We start from the raw sequence: 20,050 nt of genomic DNA, 5'->3' as shown, positions 1-20,050 counted from the left end.
TCTAGATCTTACCTGGATGTTGTCGTAGAACAAAACATCAGGCACTTTCATTTTCTCGTGGGCATTGTAGATTGGTGCACTAACGGCGCCAATCCTCAGAGATCCAGAAGAGACTTCACCTAAACATTTCACATAGGACAGAGAATCACTTACAGCCCTGTCCTCAGAGCAGCCAAGTCCAGCCTGAACGGGATATAATACAGCTCATCAAGGAATTTTAATCTAACATCTGAAAGAAATAAGCTTGAAGGTAGTAATAAAACATCATAGCTTCGCAAAAAAATCTTCAAAGCTCTACAAAAAGGCTGAAGATGTTTCAAAATATCAAAAATTTTATTTAAAACAACATATGGAGCAAGCAACATATAGGTAAGATTGAGAATGGAAAAACCCAGAACTCAGTCAAGGCACCTTTATGAGCTGTTTAATCAGAGACTCTAAAATACATGTATCTGAAAATTCCAAAGTACCATGAATATAATCTTTTTTTTCTTTTTAGAACCCATAGAAGAATCCCCTGGAGCTCTAGTCAAAAATACAGATGAACTGACCCCAGACCTTTCAAACCACTAGTTTTAGGAAAGGTCCAGATTTGTACTTCCAACTAAGTACCACAGGTGCTACAGTTGTTCTGTGATGATTATATTGTATTTGCTTTAAATAGTTGGTCTAGAATAGAAAATGATCTCCTTAAAAGCCATGACACTAAGTTATAAATTTCTTCATGTCAGGGGACATATCTCATATGTATTCTCTACAGTAAGGAGATACACATACTCACTACATGTCACATTTGAAGGTCTATGATAATAACATAATAGTTTTAGTTGTTGTGGTCATATTGACCACAGTAGTAGCTATTATTTACTGAGGACCTTCCATGTGCCAGATCTCAGCTTTGGCTCATTGTTTTCTCACATGATTTCATGTAAATCTCTTAACAAGGAGACAAGGATTAAGAGGAAGCTAAGAAGTAAAAAAAAAAAAAAAAGAAGAAGGAAGCTAAGAAGTAAAATGAATTAAATAATTTGCTTAAAATCACCCAGCTAGTATGGGTAGAGCTAAAAACAGAATTTAGTATAGGATGCTGCTCTTTCTGGGCTTCCCAGGCGGCTTAGTGGTAAAGAATCCATCTGCAAAGCAGGGAGACATGGGAATCCTGGGTCAGGAAAATCTCCTGGAGAAGGAAATGGCAACTCACTCCAGTGTTCTTGCCACGGAGATCCCATGGACAGAGAAGCCTGGTGGGCTACAGTCCGTGGGGTGGCGAAGAGTTAGACATGACTTAGCAACTAAATGACAACAACAAGGATGTTCTTTCTGCAGTGTGATCTCCAAATAAATTTCATCCTGTGGATATACCTGAGCAAGCAGGTAGACAATTACAATGTCTTAGGCAACTATCCCATCTTTTCTCCCTTCTCTTTAAAATTAAAAATTGGCTATTTTTGTGCTAGAGTATTTTGAAAAACAAGGAGAGAAACCAATATTTGCTCCTATGGAGTACCATGAACAATTTTGAGGTTAAAATAATTACACTCCCAGCCTGTTAAATCACCACTGAGTGCTACGCATTTGCCAAAACACAGTAGACCTCTCCCTCCAATAGCTCCTTGCCATTTCCTTTCATTCACAAGTTCTATTAGCGGAGAAAACCATGAGCTGCCATGCCAAGAATTTACTATTTACTTACTACTTTCAGGTCTCTGAAAGAAAGAAAGTGAAGTTGCTCAGTCATGTCCAACCTTTTGTGACCCCATGGACAGTAGCCTACCAGGCTCCTCCGTCCATGGGATTTTCCTGGCAAGAGTACTGGAGTGGGTTGCCATTTCCTTCTCCAGGAGATCTTCCTGACCCAGGGATTGAAACCGGGTCTCCCGCATTGCAGGCAGATGCTTTACTGTCTGAGCCACCAGGAAGTCCATCAGGTCTCTGAAATAGACTCCATATAAAACTATAAAGGGAAAGACCAGGACTGTGGGAGGGAATTTACTACATACTCGTATGCTGCGATGACACGTGACTTCAGCTTCAAACAGCATTTGATACCATCTATGACTCAGTTTGCAATGGCACCCCACTCCAGTCCTCTTGCCTGGAAAATCCCATGGGCAGAGAAGCCTGGTGGGCTGCAGTCCATGGGGTCGCTAAGAGTCGGATACAACTGAGCGACGCGACTTTCACTTTTCACTTTCATGCATTGGAAAAGGAAATGGCAACCCACTCCAGTGTTCTTGCCTGGATCCCAGGGATGGGGGAGCCTGGTGGGCTACCATCTATGGGGTCACACAGAGTCGGACACAACTGAAGTGACTTAGCAGTAGCTGTAGCATGGCTTAGCTTATGAAAGATACCTATTCGGTAGATTTAGGACTTTAAGCAAATTTAAATAACTCAGCTAATGTTTATTGCTAAAATTTCAAGCTAGAAAAGGGAAAGGCTCTCAGAGAATGGTGATGATAGTACTTCCCTGGTGGAAAGCTGGCTAGCAGTCTTCTAAGAAATCTCATGGGATGGCATTAATTTGGTAAATTTGTCAAGGTCCTTAGTCCGGTAAGCTCAAAATCTGATTTTATCCTTACAACAGAGGGCATACCGAACTCCCAGAAGAATGTTTAAGACATATATTTTTATCTATACATAAATTGATATATAAAACCAGAACTGCAGTATATTACACTGCAATGAAAACTGAAAATTTCATATAGACTACATGATATATTGTTTCTATATCAGCATTTTATTCAGAAGGAGACTTGCATGGAAAGCCAAATCCTTATCAGAAGGCTGTTTGGTGAACCTCATCCTCTAAACAGGAGGATAAATTACAGGAATTCTCTACAAGAAAGAAGATATTAAAGATGAATGGGACCAGATAAGTCAAAAGTCTCTTAGTTTCCTTATCGCCTTCCTACACAAGGCTTAGATGGGAACTGCCGGCACTGGCTTATTACCGAGACTAAACAATATATCACTTGAATGATGCAATCTTTTTTTTTTGGGGGGGGGGGATATGTTGAAGGATTCAATCAAGTGCTGTTATGAATCTCCAAGTCCCAGAGTTATTCTGTCTCTGAGTTGGCTCTGCGTTTCCGTAGCCAGATCCATCAGTATGTTGAGTTTATAGTTTTACTGTAAAAAAATCACCTTATCTCCTTAATATAAAGTTCTTGTTTCAGTGTATCCTCAACTATTAAAAACATCTACTGCAAAGAAAGTCACAATAAGTCCCTTTAAGAGAGTCATCACACATTGGATATTTTTATAAGACAGTTAATGACCCTCAAAAAACAGAGAACCTGTCATTGTGCTCTAAATGAAGAACAGGGTACTTTTACAGAAAGATCTAGACCTCCCCCAAACTCAAATTATACTTATGGTTATCCAGAAGAAAAGTAGCACAAAAGACCATCAGGTAGAAATGAAAGCAGTAAGAAGGCATGAAGTGATCCTCAGAATATTAGTTTAGTCTACATCAACCTAGACAGCTTCCCAAACATGTCCTGTAGGACACTGCAGCTGCTGTGCCACTTCAGTCGTGTCCGACTCTGTGCGAGCCCACAGATGGCAGCCCCCCAGGCTCCCCCGTCCCTGGGATTCTCCAGGCAAGAACACTGGTGGACCCCAAAATGGAAATGTTGTGCAAAGAGAACAGAATGCTAGGTCCTATGGTGAAATCCCCTTGAAATAAAAGGCAAAACAAAGCTACATTTTATTTACAGTAGGAATTCTCTGAACTTTTAAAATTCATGTCAATTGTGACCTCTTGGGGGAGGACCTACATCTGGTATGCACTGAAATAAAGGAAACATTTTTTAAAATAAAAGATTCTTCAACACAATACATGAAGCAAAATGAGTGGGGATCGAAAACATTTTTAACTGAAATAATAATAATACATTATTACATTATTATTAATATAATAATATGTAGCTCAGATGGTAAAGAATCCGCCTGCAATGCAGGATACCTGGGTTCGATTCCTGGGCTGGGAAGATACCCTGGAGAAGGCAACAGAAACGTTCTCCAGTATTCTTGCCTGGAGAATTCCATGGACAGAGGAGCCTGGTAGGCTACAGTCCATGGGGATGTAAAGAGTTGGACACAACTGATAACTTTCATACACACACACACACACACACACACACACGTAATAATACAAATGTTTAATAATTCACTTAAAGAGAAACAATTCAAATACTTACATTTGTAATCCTCCAAATCAGACTCTGGACTATTAGCAGTACTTATTTCTATTGCAGCATCTGCCAGATTTTTTTCTAATGCTGACCTTGCAAGGCTTGGTAAAAACCTGGTGGGGTGGGAAGGATGGATTGATAAAGTCAAAGCTTTCTGTGATTCCAAAATATCTTCTGACACTTAGACAGACACATGACCAATTAAGGATGATCCCTCTTGATCTGCAAAAAAACAGCTTGATAATACTTAATCTTCTGTTTTCTGAACATAGCATAGTATCCCATTTCCCACAGCAATCTTTTACAACTTTTAATAGGGATTCATGCTTTTTTCCATAAAAGCATTATTTGCCACTCATTAAATTTATTCTTAGGTTTGCAAAGCTTTCTATTATTATCTTGAATGGTATTATTTTTTTAAAAATTCAACTTCTTTATTGATTTTTACTGGAATATATGGATAGGAGTATCACTGACTTGGGTGTATAAGTAATATCATTATATTCTATCTGTTCTAAAATGTAGTTTACATGAAGCTTCTCTGGAATGTTTTTATGTAGCTAATCATATAACTTTTAGCCAGTCTAAAAGTACAAAAGGCAACATTCTTGTTTAGTTCCTAACTCTGTAAAGCAATATATCCTAAGAATGTTTGCTATAAAATTTTAGTACCTACCCTTTATCAGATTAAGAACTTCTCTTTGATTCATGGTTAGCTAAGCATATTGTTTGTTTACTTTTGCTTTGGTTTGTTTTAAAGTTTGACTGCTGAGTTCTATCAAACCCTTTCTAATGACTTATTAAAATGAAAATTTTTCTCAGTAATATGTTAATATGTAATGTGCTAATAGGCTTTCCCTTGTGGCTCAGACAGTAAAGAGTCTGCCTGCAGTGCAGGAGACCCAGGTTTGATCTCTGAGTTGGGAATATCTCCTGGAGAAGGAAATGACAACTGACTCCAGTATTCTTGCCTGGAAAATCCCACGGACAGAGAGGCTGGCAGGCTACAGTCCATGGGGTTGCAAAGAGTCAGACTCGACTGCGTGACTTCACTCTCACTCACTCATGCTAATATAGTAAATTTAAAGAAAGAATACTGAAATTTCTTCACATTCCTAAGGTAACTCCAGGTTGCTCATAATTTATTTATATGGATAAATTATATATAATATATATCTACATTTGGTTTGTTAGTATTTCATTTAGGATTTCTGTACACATTCCATGAATGAGATTTATAATTTTCCTTTCATATATTACTCTTGTCTGGTTTAGATATCAAGATTATACTAGACTCAAAGTAAATTGCTATGTTTTCACTGTCTACTCACTAGAATGGCCTCTAAAATGCTTTGTGTATGATTATTTCATTCATTCCAAAGTATTACTACTTTCCCTCAGGCTTTGAAACTCTTTGTATTACTTAGCATCGACTATTTACTTCTATTAACTATAACTTAGTTCTGACTAAGAAAACACTGTCTAGATAATAAATCTATCTTTCTGTACGTATTTTCTTCAGCTCATAACCCTAAAAAATAGGCAATTGAAGCATTTTTTTCTAATTTTCATTTAGAAGTTGAATTATCTACTTAAGAGAATCAACTTTATTATTTCTCATGATTATTATTCAAAGAATTACTCCAAAGCACTGAAAACAAGCCTCACTTTAGCCTCATTTCACCACAGAACAAACTGCAGTTGCAACACAAGGAACTTACTTTGACTACAAGAAAATTGTCCACTAAGCTGAAAATGTATAGAGGGCAATTAAGAGGTTTTCCTAAGCTGAATACAGTTTCCCTTTTAATTCCTCTAATGTATCAAGGAATGAATGGACAACAGTTATAACCACCAGAAAAATAATTAAAAGATCATGTGAAAAGAGTCTAAAAGAAATCTTCAGGTCAATTGGATGGTGTTATTAATCTTTTCTAACTACTCTTTTAAAATAGTTTCATGTAAGCATGATTCTGTAAGGAAATTCTATGTCAGTGTTTAAAATAATTTCCAAGCAAGTATGAAAAATAGTAGTGTAGACTGAAAAGATGCTAGTTTTTCCATACTTGGGCAACAGGACATGTCATACTACCCTGCATGGAAAGCTCCAGTGCAAATTTAGGAAGCGTCATGTGTAATGCCTGAGACCTCTCTCTCAGAAGACAATGAACCAGTATTCAAATGCCAAACCTACTTATCCTTATTCACTTCTGTCTGATTTGAGTAAGTAACTTAGCTTTATCACATATAAAAATCTCTTTCTTACTATGCCTAAGTAAAGGTCCATCTAGTCAAGGCTATGGTTTTTCCAGTGGTCATGTATGGATGTGAGAGTTGGACTGTGAAGAAAGTTGAGCGCTGAAGAATTGATGCTTTTGAACTGTGGTGTTGGAGAAGACTCTTGAGAGTCCCTCGGACTGCAAGGAGCTCCAACCAGTCCATTCTAAAGGAGATCAGTCCTAAGTGTTCAATGGAAGGACTGATGCTAAAGCTGAAACTCCAGTACTTTGGCCACCTCATGCGAAGAGTTGACTCATTGGAAAAAGACTCTGATGCTGGGAGGGATTGGGGGCAGGAGAAGGGGACAGAGGATGAGATGGCTGGATGGCATCACCGACTCGATGGACGTGAGTCTGAGTAAATTCCGGGAGTTGGTGATGGACAGGGAGGCCTAGCATGCTGCGATTCATGGGGTCACAAAGAGTCGGACACGACTGAGCGACTGAACTGAACTGAAGATAAGGAAGGGAAACGCTGCATACAAGGCTGAAAAAGCTACATGTTCAGACTGATAACTTTTTCCAGACCTGTGAGCACAGACTATCAAACTTCTGTGTATTACTTTAGCAAAGACCCAGAAAGTTGGATTCAGTGAGAAAGGAGAATATGGTTACCTGGAAAGACAGGCTTTGGTGACAGCATTGTGAAGGTTCTCGTTAGGATACTGTGACAGCCGACGAGAAATCCTCAACAGCTGTCTGGTAGAAAGCGACGCCGCCAGTGACTGCGCCTACCAAAAGGCAAAGACAGCCTGGTGAGGAGTTACGTTTCAACTTGCTCAAAGTGCCTTTGGATGGGTATCATAGCAGAATTCATTATTCCTGAATGACAAGGTCAAACTTAACTATGTACTTACTGTTAATGAATTAAAAATAAACAAAAACCAATTTACACTTAAAACATCCTTAAAGACAGCTTAAAAAAAAATCCATGAAAAGTATTTATTAAATTCAATTAAAGTGCTGTGTATACATGTGTTTTTTTTTTTTTTTCTTTTTTTCTGAGGAGGGGAAGGAGGTTGGATGGAGGAAAGATGTTACACTGTACAGACTGAAGCTGACTTAAGGATAGCCCTTATGTACAACTGGGGCTTCCCCACTGGCTCAGTGGTAAGGTATCTGCCTGTAAAGCAGGAGACACAGTAGAAGGGGGATTGATCTCTAGGTCTGGAAGATCCCCTGGAGGAGGAAATTACAACCTACTCCGGTTTTCTTGCCTGAAAAGTCCCACGGGCAGAGGAACCTAGCTGGCTACAGTCCATGGGTCACAAAGAGTGAGACAGGACTAAGCGAATGAACACACACACATTCATTTCCACTCCCACCATGCTTATACAAAGCGAAACTGTTAAGATAGCCAGAAAATGCTCTGAGCTCTAAGTAAATATCTGGCTACTGAAACAGAGAAAAGGAGTTGTGGACACTTTAGGCTGCTGATCACAGAGGTGTCAACCAGTTATCACCTGGGTGGCAGCTTACAGTTGGGAAACCTCCTACACTGTTAGAATAATTTTACTTTATATTCTTATTCTTCCACAAATCCCATTAAGAGAGCTGCTAGTAAAGAGCTCAGGACATCGTTAAGTACCAACAAACATTTGTGGACTTGAATTTGAAATTATCTTAGCAGACAGCATAATGCAATAGTAAAGTTTATAAGCTTTGGAGTCAGACAAATCAGTCTTCCATTTATTAGCTATGTGATTTTTGGCAAGTTACTTTATCTCTTCAGGCCCCAATTTCCTCATCTTTAAAATGACAATAAGAAAGCCCTCACTTTTAAGTGTTATGAGTATGAGGATTAAATTAGAAAATTATTCTAAAGCACTTAGCAGAGGTCAGACACATATGGGTGCTCAACAAACAGCAGCAATTATTCTTCAAAGTCAGCCTCCTCAAAATGAAAAAAAAAAAATCTAACAGGGAACGGGCTCTACATGTTAGTAGAAATCTAATGCATCAGATTGTTACTGGCCTATTTCCTAACTTAGATCAGCAGCATTAGAAGATAGTAGTTTTCGCTGAAAATCAAGAGGAGAACTTTTAAAGAAACTCGTCCTCCGGGGTGGGGGAGGGGTAGAAAAGGCCAGGGTGAAATGTCACCAAGTTTGATCAGGGCAGTTAAGTGGCCCTGAGTCCCTGAGGAAAAGGAAAGGGGACTCTATCGAATTAACAAAGGACTCAGAATGAATGGTGGGAGGATGCTAAAACTACACTACACATTTGTTCCTTTTAACACTTTGCTTTAGGTCATCTCTGCACCTCCCAAGAAAGCAAAAAAAGAATTTATTGCTCCTTCCTCGTGTATTTCACAGATCCATGAGATGCAGGTCTGTTGTTATTAGCATTATATTTCTGCTACAACTTGGATTAAACACTCCTTTGGGGACTAGGTTAGGAGCATGGCCACTATTTATGACATATCCTTTTCTCTATTAAAAAACACATTCTAAGTTTCAGCGACTTCATAAGCAAAACATTTGGTTCAGACTTGTTCAACAAATTTGCATTCTAGACACAGAGACAATATTTAAATATAAAAAAGCATAAAGTGCAATTCAAAATAGCATATAATTTAATGCAAAAATAAGTGGAGCACTTGACAACTGCTATAGGGGCTTAAAAATGTTCAAGCGGGTAGGAGAAATGCTATGAACAAAGGGAGGAAAGCAACAAGAACAGAAATACATGCAGAATATAAGGAAAGCAACCCAGCTTTACTAGAGGGTCCTGCTGGAAAGTTTACTCCCAAATATCAAAGATCCATGAATTACGCTTAAGGAGTTGGTGTTTCTTCTAAAGGCAACAGGACTGTGCTATATGCAAAGCAGTAACATGGTTTTAGAAAGACTAACCTGGCAGTAATAGGCAAAGTAGCTGAAGGACAAAAAACTGAGGCAGGAATCAGAAAGGTACTTCAATTACTTACTATAAAGAGATAAAGTCCTATATAGTAAAGTTACTTGCAAGAAGATGGAAGTTGTTCAGCCGCTAAGTCGTGTCTGACTTTTTTGGCGACCCCATGGGCTGTAGCCCGTGAGGCTACTCTGTTCACGGGATTTTCCGGGCAAGAATACTGGAGTGGGTTGCCATTTCCCCCTCCAGGGTATCTTACCAACCCAGGGATGGAATCCAAGCCCCCTGCATTGGCAGGAGGATTCTTTCCCACTGAGCCACCTAGGAAGCCCAATGAGAAAGAAGAGAAGGGATTAAACAAATGTTTCAAAGGACTTGGCAAAGGATAGATATGAAACAGTAGGAAGAATTAAGGATAAGATTGTTTTAGCTAGTATGACTGAAGTGTCAGAAGTTAAATATAACTTAGCAATTCCCACTCAATACTTGAGACCATGAAAAATTCCTATTTTAATCATGGAAAATGTTTGACAAATGACTCCAACCAGAGGATTCTATGACAAGAGTCCCATTAAACCACATGGTAACTTTCCAGGCTAAAATATTCTAGTCTAATTCCAAACATGACACTGAATTTGGGGATCGTATTTCATTCCAGTGATCAAGAAGGACTTCTCATGAGTTTGAAAAATACTGAGTCAGTTGATAATACCAAAATGCTTTACAATAATATCCAGTATTAAATCAGAAAGAAGCTTTAGGTTGAGCCACTTAAGTGTTGAATAAAGGGTTTGGCTGTTTCTGCTCTCACATTATTACCAACGAAAAATTGAGAATCTAATTTAAAAATCCTAATACCCTTAACATTTATCATATCAAATTTCTAACTGCAGTTTTATCTTCCAAAATAGGGTAAGGATATGAGCATATTGAACAGCACATCTCAAGGGTTTTTTTGATTAACATGATTAAAATAGCAATTCAGCTTAGAAATATTAGAGGTTTAAGATAAAAAATTATTTAAAAAATAAATTCTTTTTTCCTCTGAAAGAATTATTTTTTACGAAAATGTAATGTTCGCTGGGAGAGAAAATTCTAGGCACAACCTATTAATTAATACCTAATTAATTTATTCATGCATTCATCAAACATTTGTTAACTTTTCTACTATGTGCCAGGCACCAGGATGGCAGATAGTTGGTGCAAAAAAGATACTTTGACCCTCCTTTGTCTCCCTGAAAGCAGGAAGTAAACCACCCATGAAAAAATACCCTCCCTGTACCAGGAGGCTAGAAGGCATCCTTAGCACCAGAAATAGGGAATTTAGGGCTGAGAGGGTTATATTAACAAACCTTGTTTCTTTTTCACTAAATTACCACCCAAGCCCAAATGTCTTTGTATCGTCAATTCTTCACAATTTTATTGTTTCTTCGTCTAAAAGGTATAAAAGCTGCCTGCTTTGGTCACTTCTTTAAGTCTCAGATTTTTATGGGGCTCCTGCATCTACAAAATTAAATCTGTTGTTTTGCTCTTGTTAAACAGTCTCATGTCAATTTAATTCTTAGGCCACCCAAAGAACTTAAAGAGGAAGAAGGGAAAAGTTTTCTCCCTTATATCATTCCAAACATAAACAGAATCAGAAATAGAGAATCAACCAGGAGAGAGGAGTTAGAAGCTAGAGATAAAGTTGTTGGCATCCACACAGAGGTGATACTTGAAGCCATAAGAATACATGAGACTGCTCAGCAGAGGAGACAGCGGAGGAGAGCCAAAGCTCCAGGAACACCCAGGTACTCCTCTAGAGCTAAAACTTGTTTTCTGTGACACCAGCCAGGAGAAGCTGGAAGAAATGTTAAAATCACTGAAACAGTAACATATACACATAGGAGAAAGCATAGCAGAAGGGATAAAAATATCAGCTTAAAAAATAGATTTTAAAGCACTGAACTCTAAGAATATAAAGCAGCAGCCTGTCAACAACAGAAAATTCCATGGAGAAAACCCAGACTTACTGTTGGATCCTGTGTCTCTCTGAGTTTGTGCGTAAATGACAACAATTTGTCCAAAGCTACCGGAGGCATATCTGGGACCTATTTTATGAGAGGATTAAGGAAAGAAAGAATAAATTGGGATATATGATCAAGGAACCAGAAATTATGGCTAGTTATCAAACCATATTAAAATTATGCTTTTATAAAGTCTCTGTAGGTATCATGTTTAACCTGTGGATAAATTTGCTTATTCATCTTCTCAGGAAACACTTTTGTCTCTGCTTTCTCTTTAAGAACCAAGTCAGGAAGATATGGCACATATATACAATCAGATGCTACTCAGCCATAAAAAAGACTAAAATAATGCCATTTGCAGCAACACGGATGCAATCAGAGAGTACCACACTAAGTGAAGTGAAGTCAGAGAGAGAAAGACAAATACCATATGCTATCACTTATATGGGGAATCTAAAATATGACACAAACAAACCTATCTATAAAAACAGAATCACAGACATAGAGAATAGACTGGAGCGGGGAGGAGGGAAGGGGGGCAGGGACGGGGAAGAGGGCGGAAGGGGTGAATCGGGAGTTCAGGATCAGCAAAGACAAACTGGTACAAATAGAATGGGTAAACAACAAGTCCGACTGTACAGCCCAGAAAACTATATTCAACAGAATGAAAAAGAGTATGAAAAAGAATGTATATAATACACACATTGGAGTCACTTTGCTGTACAACAGTGATTAATACAACATCGTAAGTCAACTATACGTCAACTTAAAACAAAAAAAGAATCAGGTAAAACCAGGCCATTCTTCATTCACAATTCTATTCCAAGGTTAAAACTGAAAGGAACCTCTAACCAATTAAAAACTGGCATATAGGACACCCATAAGAAACTTCTCATATATCACATCCATTTTTGTTAGCTTCAACTCTAATTCAGGCATTTTTCTTACGAAACCAAACTCCTTCATTTAGCAGCAACCTTACACCTATGTCTACTGAGAGACTTAATATATCTCTTTGTATAAAGGGAAGATGCTCAAACTGTCCATTTTTTCAAGGACTTTAAAACCTATAATAAACCATAATGGAAAAGAACATGAAAAAGAATGTATACATATATATATATATGCATATACACACACATATGCATTTCTGAATCACTTTGCTGTATAGCAGAAACTAACACAACACTGTAAATCAACTGTATTTCAGTAAAATAAATATGAAAAAAATCCCCACATACCTGAGGGGCATGATCTACTTATCAATGAAATGTAAAGAACAGTTGCCCGGAAACATACATTGACTGCTTTTAAGTACACTGAGTTTAATATGTATTTGAACTGATAATAAGAAAATTTTACTTAAACAATGACAAAATTAAGATTTTAACTTAAAAAGAGCAGAAGGAGATGTTAGAACAATGATTGGTATAACATGACAATTTCAGAAACAAACTGTTCATGGTTTCTCTGGGCATTTAAGTAACTGGAATTTTAAAAATTCAAAGCTCTATACCATATATACTTATTCATTCTTTAAATCAATCCTGTGATGTAATAAGTAGTATCATCCCCATCATCAGATGAAGAAAATATGGTTGAGTAATTTACCCAAGTTCTAGAAGCTAATAAGTAGTGGATCTGACATTTAAAGGCAAGTTTTTTGACTCTAAAGTCTACACCCTTATCCACAACCATGCTCATAAGACCTAAAATTAAATAATTCATTCCAGTATTTCAAAGGGGATAAGTGCAGTTATCAGTGATCTAGAATAGTACTGTCTAGCAGAACGTTCTACAATGATGGAAATATTCTTTATGCTATCGGCATGCCATGGCCATTTGAAATAAGACTGAGCAACTGAATTTTTAAATTTGATTTAATGTGGCTAGTGCTACTACATTAAACAGTGAAGTCCCAGAATTCCAAAAGTGCTAAACATACTGCTTGGTTAAGGCAGACATCACAATAAGAGATTACAAACACTACAAGCCACTAGACAGCTAACCAGTTAAGTATAGGCTATCTTACAATCCCAAGGGGACCAGAAATACCTAGCATTTTTTACAAAACCTATGGAACTAAAATATATTTGGCCTCCTATTGTAGTTGGAGAAGGAAATGGCAGCCTACTCTAATATTCCTGCCTGGGAAATCCCACAGACAGAGGAACCTTGTGGGCTTCAGTCAATGGGTTCAATGAAAGTTGGACATGACTTAGCAACTAAACCACCACCACCACCCCTTTTAGTAGGAGCTGTAAATAGTCACCTTTGGCTGAATCTAAAAGGAAAAAGAATCCCCAAACTGTCTCCACAGGAGGAAAATGGAGAGACAGCCCAAATGCCTGGTTCTTAAGGTGTGGTCAGCATCAGCATTGCCTGAGTACTTCAGACAAGTAAATTCTCATTTCCATCCCAGAATCACTGGCTCGGTGATCTGTAAGTTAACAAGCCCTCCAGATGATCCTGAAAAGTGTTGACGTCTGAGAACCATTTTATAAGGAAATTTGGAAATAAACAGTGAGAAAAAGCCAAAAATATCCAACTCTGGCTCAAGCAGGTGTCAAAAATGCCTTAAAAAGAGAGTAACTGAAGGCAACAGGCTTGTGCTGGCCTCACTCTTACCATTTCCTTAATCACTTGGATTTCTTCACTTTTGACAAGTGGTTTCATGTAATGGAAAAAGAACATGGTTAAAAATTCTGGCCCCAGCCACTGCTGTGTTGTGCTTCCAATAACAGGGGGTTCTGCCAAGGCGATGATTCTGAAGGAGGGGTGAACAGGAAAAATCGATCTAAAAGAAAAAAAAAATCTTTTTAAGCATAACCTTTTGTGTCAGAAATTAGGCCACAGTAGCTAAAACCTAGGCAATAATAAGACTATGTTACAGATAAAGCTATTACCCAAAGAACAAGCTTTGAAAAGACAAAGGTCAGGATATTCTAAAAACCTAAGATTAAAACAAAAGAAGAATTACCAAAGGTTAATATATGATGTACTATGTCAACTGATGAAACTCCATCGCTGGCATGAATCACTGTTTTGGAAAACATGAATCCATGTTTTGGATACGTTGTTGTACCTACAATAAATTTACCCCATAGTCTCTTGAAGAAAAAAGTGAAAGTGTAAGTCACTCAGTCGTGTTCAACTCTTTGTGACCCCATGGACAATACAGTCCATGGAGTTCTCCAGACCAGATTACTGAAGTGGGTAGCCTTTCTCTTCTCCAGGGGATCTTCCCAACCCAGGGATTGAACCCAGGTCTCCCACATTGCAGGCGGATTCTTTACCAGCTGAACCACAAGGGAAACCCAATAGTCCCTTGAAACATAACCTCAAACAGTTCATATTCATTAGACAGGTCCCCTGTCTTTGTTCAAAATCTCCTGTCTTGCAAGGAACTTCTATGTCAGTCATAGAAAGACCAAGAAGCATTACTCAGGATGAAGAGACTTTTTACAATGCAGAAAATTTAAGTAGCATAGGGGATCAGATTAAAATTCAAATTTGGATTGGCAATAAGAACACTTAGGTCTTTAAAAGGTGGAGAAAAGTGAACTTCTATGTAATTCACTCTTTTGTCATTTAATAGGAAACAATGTGAGTTTTACAGTGATCTCTTTGATAAATCCCTGTTAGGGAATCTGAAGATGTAAATATAAGACAAGATTTCCCATGGTTTATGAAATGAACTTGAGCAGGTTTAGAAGAAGGAGCTATAAACCCTTTATCATGATCTAATCATGAGTAATATCAGTTCTTGCCAATTCTCAAAACTGTAGTGCAAACAGACCTTTTGCGGGTTATATCATCCTTGCTGAGAAAGGAGAAATGAAACTCAAACATCTGCCAAGAGCTTCAGAAAAATGAAAATAAAGGGAGCGAGATGGCATTTCTTCATTGTCACCAACTATTATGATAGAACTCAACAGTTAACGTGGTTGGGGAGCGAGAATATTAGGAGATAAGACGTGTAGAGAGAATCAGATAAATAGTCGGAAGATTTCAGATCAGAAAAAGTCCCCCCAATACAACAGGAAGGTTTACTGAGTCCCTGACAGTATGATTTAGAATTTTAGAGGGCCACAGCAACATTTGTAAGCCAGGGAAAAGCAGTTTATAGGAATGGTCATATGAAACGTCTGGGTGAGTTCATAAAAGCTACTAAATACCATTTCATTTCACTAGGTGGGGGCTGGCGGGGGCGGGGGGGAGATTTATTTATAGATATTCAAGCATAGTATGGGGATGATCTGTCCAAAGGCATTGTACTAGGAAAAGAGAAAAGGATAACAACACAGATAACGACTTGAGAGTCCTAAGGACGGCACAATCACTCAGGATTGCTAGAAACTACAGTCACACAACAAAACCTGGGCAGAGAAAATTCTATGATCTGAAAAGAGAAGATTATTCCATTTTCCACTTCTGTTAAGTGGTTTGCCATAATCCAGAAAGTCTGCTTCAGGGCCCAGCAACAGATGTCGGATTCATCTTTGATCCTCTTCTCTCCTAGCTGGGACAAAAGAAGGTGGGAGAGACAGAGCCTGCTTATTTGTGCTTTGCTCAGAATTAAAGCTGCAGATGTAGTTTTCCACTCAAGATGGTGAGAGACACTGAATTAGGGAAAAAACAAAACCAAAATCCAACAAGCAAGGGGAATTTCAATTGCCATCCTTAAACCAACAGGAGAAGCAGCAAGTGCCACAGGTACACTGCAGATTCAGACCTAGAAGAACAACTAACATGAAAGCAAGCCAGGTTGGTTTTAACTTAAACACGGAGATGGTCATTGCTTATGAGGTACACTGTGGCTTGCTTTTTGGTATGGACTCTAGCAGGGCGGCTTCCCAGGTGGTGCTAGTGGTAAAGAACCCGCCTGCTGATGCAGGAGACGTAACAAATGTACTTCTATCCCTGGGTTGGGAAGAATCCCTGCAGTAGGAAATAGCAACAACCCACTCCAGTAATCTTGCCGAGAAACCTCCACGGACAGAGAAGCCTGGTGGGCTACAGACCATAAGTGTTAATATAAGCTGACTATAAAAACAGCCAACTGCTAAGTAACAGGAAGAAAGGACCTGTTTGCTTGTCAAGTTCTCCACAAAGGCTTCCTTACATATAAACAGGTCATACGGAAAGTTATTTTCTGATGGTGTTATGTTCTCTGAGTCTGAAAGTTAGAGAGCAGAGCACGCCTGAGGGCGGGCCGTGTGCTTCCAGATGTGATATGGCACGCACGCGTGTGTGCTAAGTCTCTTCAGTCACGACCGACTCTGTGTGAGCTTGTGGATGACAGCCCACCAGGCTCCTCTGTCCATGTAATTCTCCAGGCAAGAAGACTGGAGCGGATTTCCATGCCCTTCTACAGGGAATCTTCAAATCCAGGGATCAAACCCACGTCTCTTACATCTCCTACATTGCAAGTGGGTTATTTACCACTAGTGCTACGTAGGGAGCCCCGTGATCTGACATACTGGTGGGTAACAGAAAGGCTGAAGAGGTAATAAATAATTGAGAATTAGGAAACATGCACTATGAAAATTTAAAATCAAGATTAACTTCAATGTTACTAGAATTTAACAACAAATAACAACTGAAACTAAAGATACAGATTAACTTCAGATGAACAGATACCATTTCATAAGGATTAAAAAACTTTAAAGCAGAAAGATCTTTTACAAAGGCTTAAAATATTGGGGCCAATATGTTTGTTTGGGGTCATAAGTAAAAGTTTTTAGAAAGTAAAGTACTTTCCAATGCTTCTCAGCAATAAAAAGGAAATGAATTATCGGTATACAACAACATGGAATATCTCAAAATAATTATGCTGAGAGGCCAGACCCAAAGAACACATACTGTGCAAATACATTTATTTAAAGCTCTAGAAAAATGCATATAGAAAATTTTCTATAAAGAAAGCTGAGCGCCAAAGAATTGATGCTTTTGAACTGTGGTGTTGGAGAAAACTCTTGAGAATCCCTTGGACTGCAAGGAGCTCCAACCAGTCCATTCTAAAGGAAATCAGTCCTGAATATTCATTGGAAGGACTGATGCTGAAGCTGAAGCTCCAATACTTTGGCCACCTGATGCAAAGAGCTGACTCATTTGAAAAGATCCTGATGCTGGGAAAGATTGAAGGCAGGAGGAGAAGGGGATGACAGAGGATGAGATGGTTGGATGGCCTCACCAACTCAGCGGACATAAGTCTGAGTAAACTCTAGGAGTTGGTGATGGACAAGGAGGCCTGGAGTGCTGCCATCCATGGGGTCACAAAGAGTTGGACACAACTGAGCGACTGAACTGAACTGAGAAAATGCACGTTATATAAACTATCAGGGAGCAGATTCCTGGGGTGAGAGAGGGTGGTGAGAAGGATTAAAAAGGGGTCTGACAGCACTTTGGAGATCATGGAGGTATTTATTATCTTGATTGTGGTGACAGTTTCATAGGTGTATAAAATATAAAAAATTATCAAACTGTACACTGTAAACATACAGATTTATATATTTGAATTACAATGCTATTAATAAAACCAAAACTTCAATAAATTTCTATCTTCTGACAGAAATTATATGCTACATTTTTGTCAAATGTGTGCGTTAAAGAACCTGAAACAATAACATAGAAGGTTTTTATAAAGATATTAATCATGAACTGGAAAAGGATTTTGTAACTGGCCTTTCACACTATAATACTAATGTTCCAACTCAGAACCTGGAGGTTATGCAGGTCTGTACACAGTCTGTATTTCCCCTGCTTTGCAATGTAGCAAAGCAAACTCCTACTTCGTCTTTATACCACACAATGTCTAGTGTGACAGATAAGTAAATAGTTAAATAGATAAATGTATTGCTGCTGTTAATAACCATCACTGCAAGAAACTTTTTGAAGACCTTTGTTGGCAAGGACAAAACAAAGGTAAGTGATAAGAAGTGAGAATAATGGTTTTTCATTAAGAGCAGAGCAGCTAGCCTAAATCTGGTCTTGAATGAGTTTTTGAGTGAAGGTGCATTGTTTTATCAAACATGTGATACATTTGTGTATAAAAAGACAAAAGCAACACATACAATAATAAGTAATAAGGCTTCCCTGGTGGCTCAGTGGTAAAGAATTCACCTGCAATGCAGGACACTGCCTGCAATGCATTGGATCCCTGGGTCGGGAAGACCCCCTGGAGAAAGAAATGGTAACCCACTCCAGTATTCTTGCCTGGGAAACCCCATGGACAGAGAAGCCTGGCAGGTTACGGTCCATGGGGTGCAAAGAGTTGGACACAACTTCATGACTAAACACCACCACCACAGACCCTTCATAAGCACAGAGTGTAGAACTTTTCCTTGACCATAAAAATGTTTAGGATTATTTTTCAAAATCAGAATTTGCTAATGGCACTTTGTTTTGAGAACCAAACACAGAGACTTGGGCATAAAATCCTGGATCTAACTTGAATTTTGTTAAAAATGTACAGAGACTAATTTTCCAGCAAAGAGATCCTGAGGTTTCTAGGGGAAGTAGGAGAGAATGCTCGATCCTAACTACCTTCAAACGTGAGTAAGAGTAAAATCTAAGAGATTGAGGATTGTGTCCAATGTCTACTTATAGTCCATAAGTGATTAATAGAAACTGGAAGATTATAAACTGTCCTCAATGTTTAATCATAAACAATAAAAAATATTCAATAAAAATACAAAAACATTAGAGCATATATAATTACAACTGAGACTAGGCCTCTAATCTTTATTGCTTTCCTGAGATAACCAGAAGCCTATTTTTGGTAAAATAAACTTGGTAATTCATGGAGGTTCTCACCCACCCTCATCTAGGCTCTGACCAGCAGCAGGAAGGGACACATTTAGAAGCCTGTAGTATTTGTACTCCTCCTTTCCCCAAAGAAATTTTTCCCATCAAAGGAAACAGTTCTATTTTGGTCCTTACTTCCTGTGGGAAATGCTGGCATGGTGTCTGGTGAGCGCGGCCATCATGTTATTTCTAACCCCGATGTCCACAGTATCCCAGGTGTCCTGCACTAGAAGGAAAGTCTCTAACATTTCTTTAGCTATGTCATTAGCTGCAAAGAATACCTGCAGAGCACTACAGAAACGATTGAGGTATATGGTGAAATTAGAACACAAAGAAGGTCAGCAGAGGAGTGGAATATAATTGTAAGGAAACTAGGTTTCACACTATGAAGTTGAAAGGCTTGGTAGCTCACTGCTAGTAGCTGATAATTATGAGACTCTATGTTATCAGACTTGTCATTAAGAGAAAAGTAGTCTTAATTAGTAGGTTCATAAAAGAAAACATTGCTAACTCAGAAAGTTATCGAAAACTGGATGAAATTACCAAACTGTGAAAACTGGATGAACTCACTTTACCTTGAGTTTTCTAGAATTTGTTCTGGGTTAAGATTTATTCGTGATTCCAAAACATTTACTAAGTGTTCTACTATGTATCAGATACTATGACATCTGAAACAAAGAGATGAAGTATAGGGCATTAGAGGGCCAGGACAACATTACAGTCCTCGGTTCCAGTTTTTTCCTAAGACCCAAGTGCATCCTCCCCCTTCCTTTGAACACGTGATACCACCAAACTCCTTTCTGTGACAATCTAAGGTTGTTCTTTTGTTGTTGTTACTTGTAACTGAAGGATTCCTGCTGAACACAAATATGATAATTGTTCCTATCTGAAAGCCAAAATG

General features: G+C 38.4%; 1 protein-coding gene across 1 annotated transcript in view; it reads right to left on the bottom strand.

The window, feature by feature from the left end:
• The window catches only part of VWA8 (von Willebrand factor A domain containing 8), a 376,045-nt gene that overhangs the window by 246,510 nt on the left and 109,485 nt on the right, over positions 1 to 20,050 (bottom strand). Inside the window, exons 15-19 of the mRNA XM_018056795.1 lie at positions 13,969 to 14,137; positions 11,347 to 11,424; positions 7,094 to 7,209; positions 4,206 to 4,312; positions 13 to 119 (exon numbers count right to left, since the gene is read on the bottom strand). Of these exons, the coding sequence (XP_017912284.1) occupies positions 13 to 119; positions 4,206 to 4,312; positions 7,094 to 7,209; positions 11,347 to 11,424; positions 13,969 to 14,137 (577 nt within the window). The remainder of the gene's footprint in view (positions 1 to 12; positions 120 to 4,205; positions 4,313 to 7,093; positions 7,210 to 11,346; positions 11,425 to 13,968; positions 14,138 to 20,050) is intronic.

The sequence above is a fragment of the Capra hircus genome, chromosome 12 (genome assembly GCF_001704415.2).
Source record: "Capra hircus breed San Clemente chromosome 12, ASM170441v1, whole genome shotgun sequence".
In the NCBI taxonomy this organism is placed as follows: Eukaryota; Metazoa; Chordata; class Mammalia; order Artiodactyla; family Bovidae; genus Capra; species Capra hircus.
Note: the sequence above shows the minus strand (reverse complement) of the source record. Positions and strands in the feature narration are given on the sequence as shown.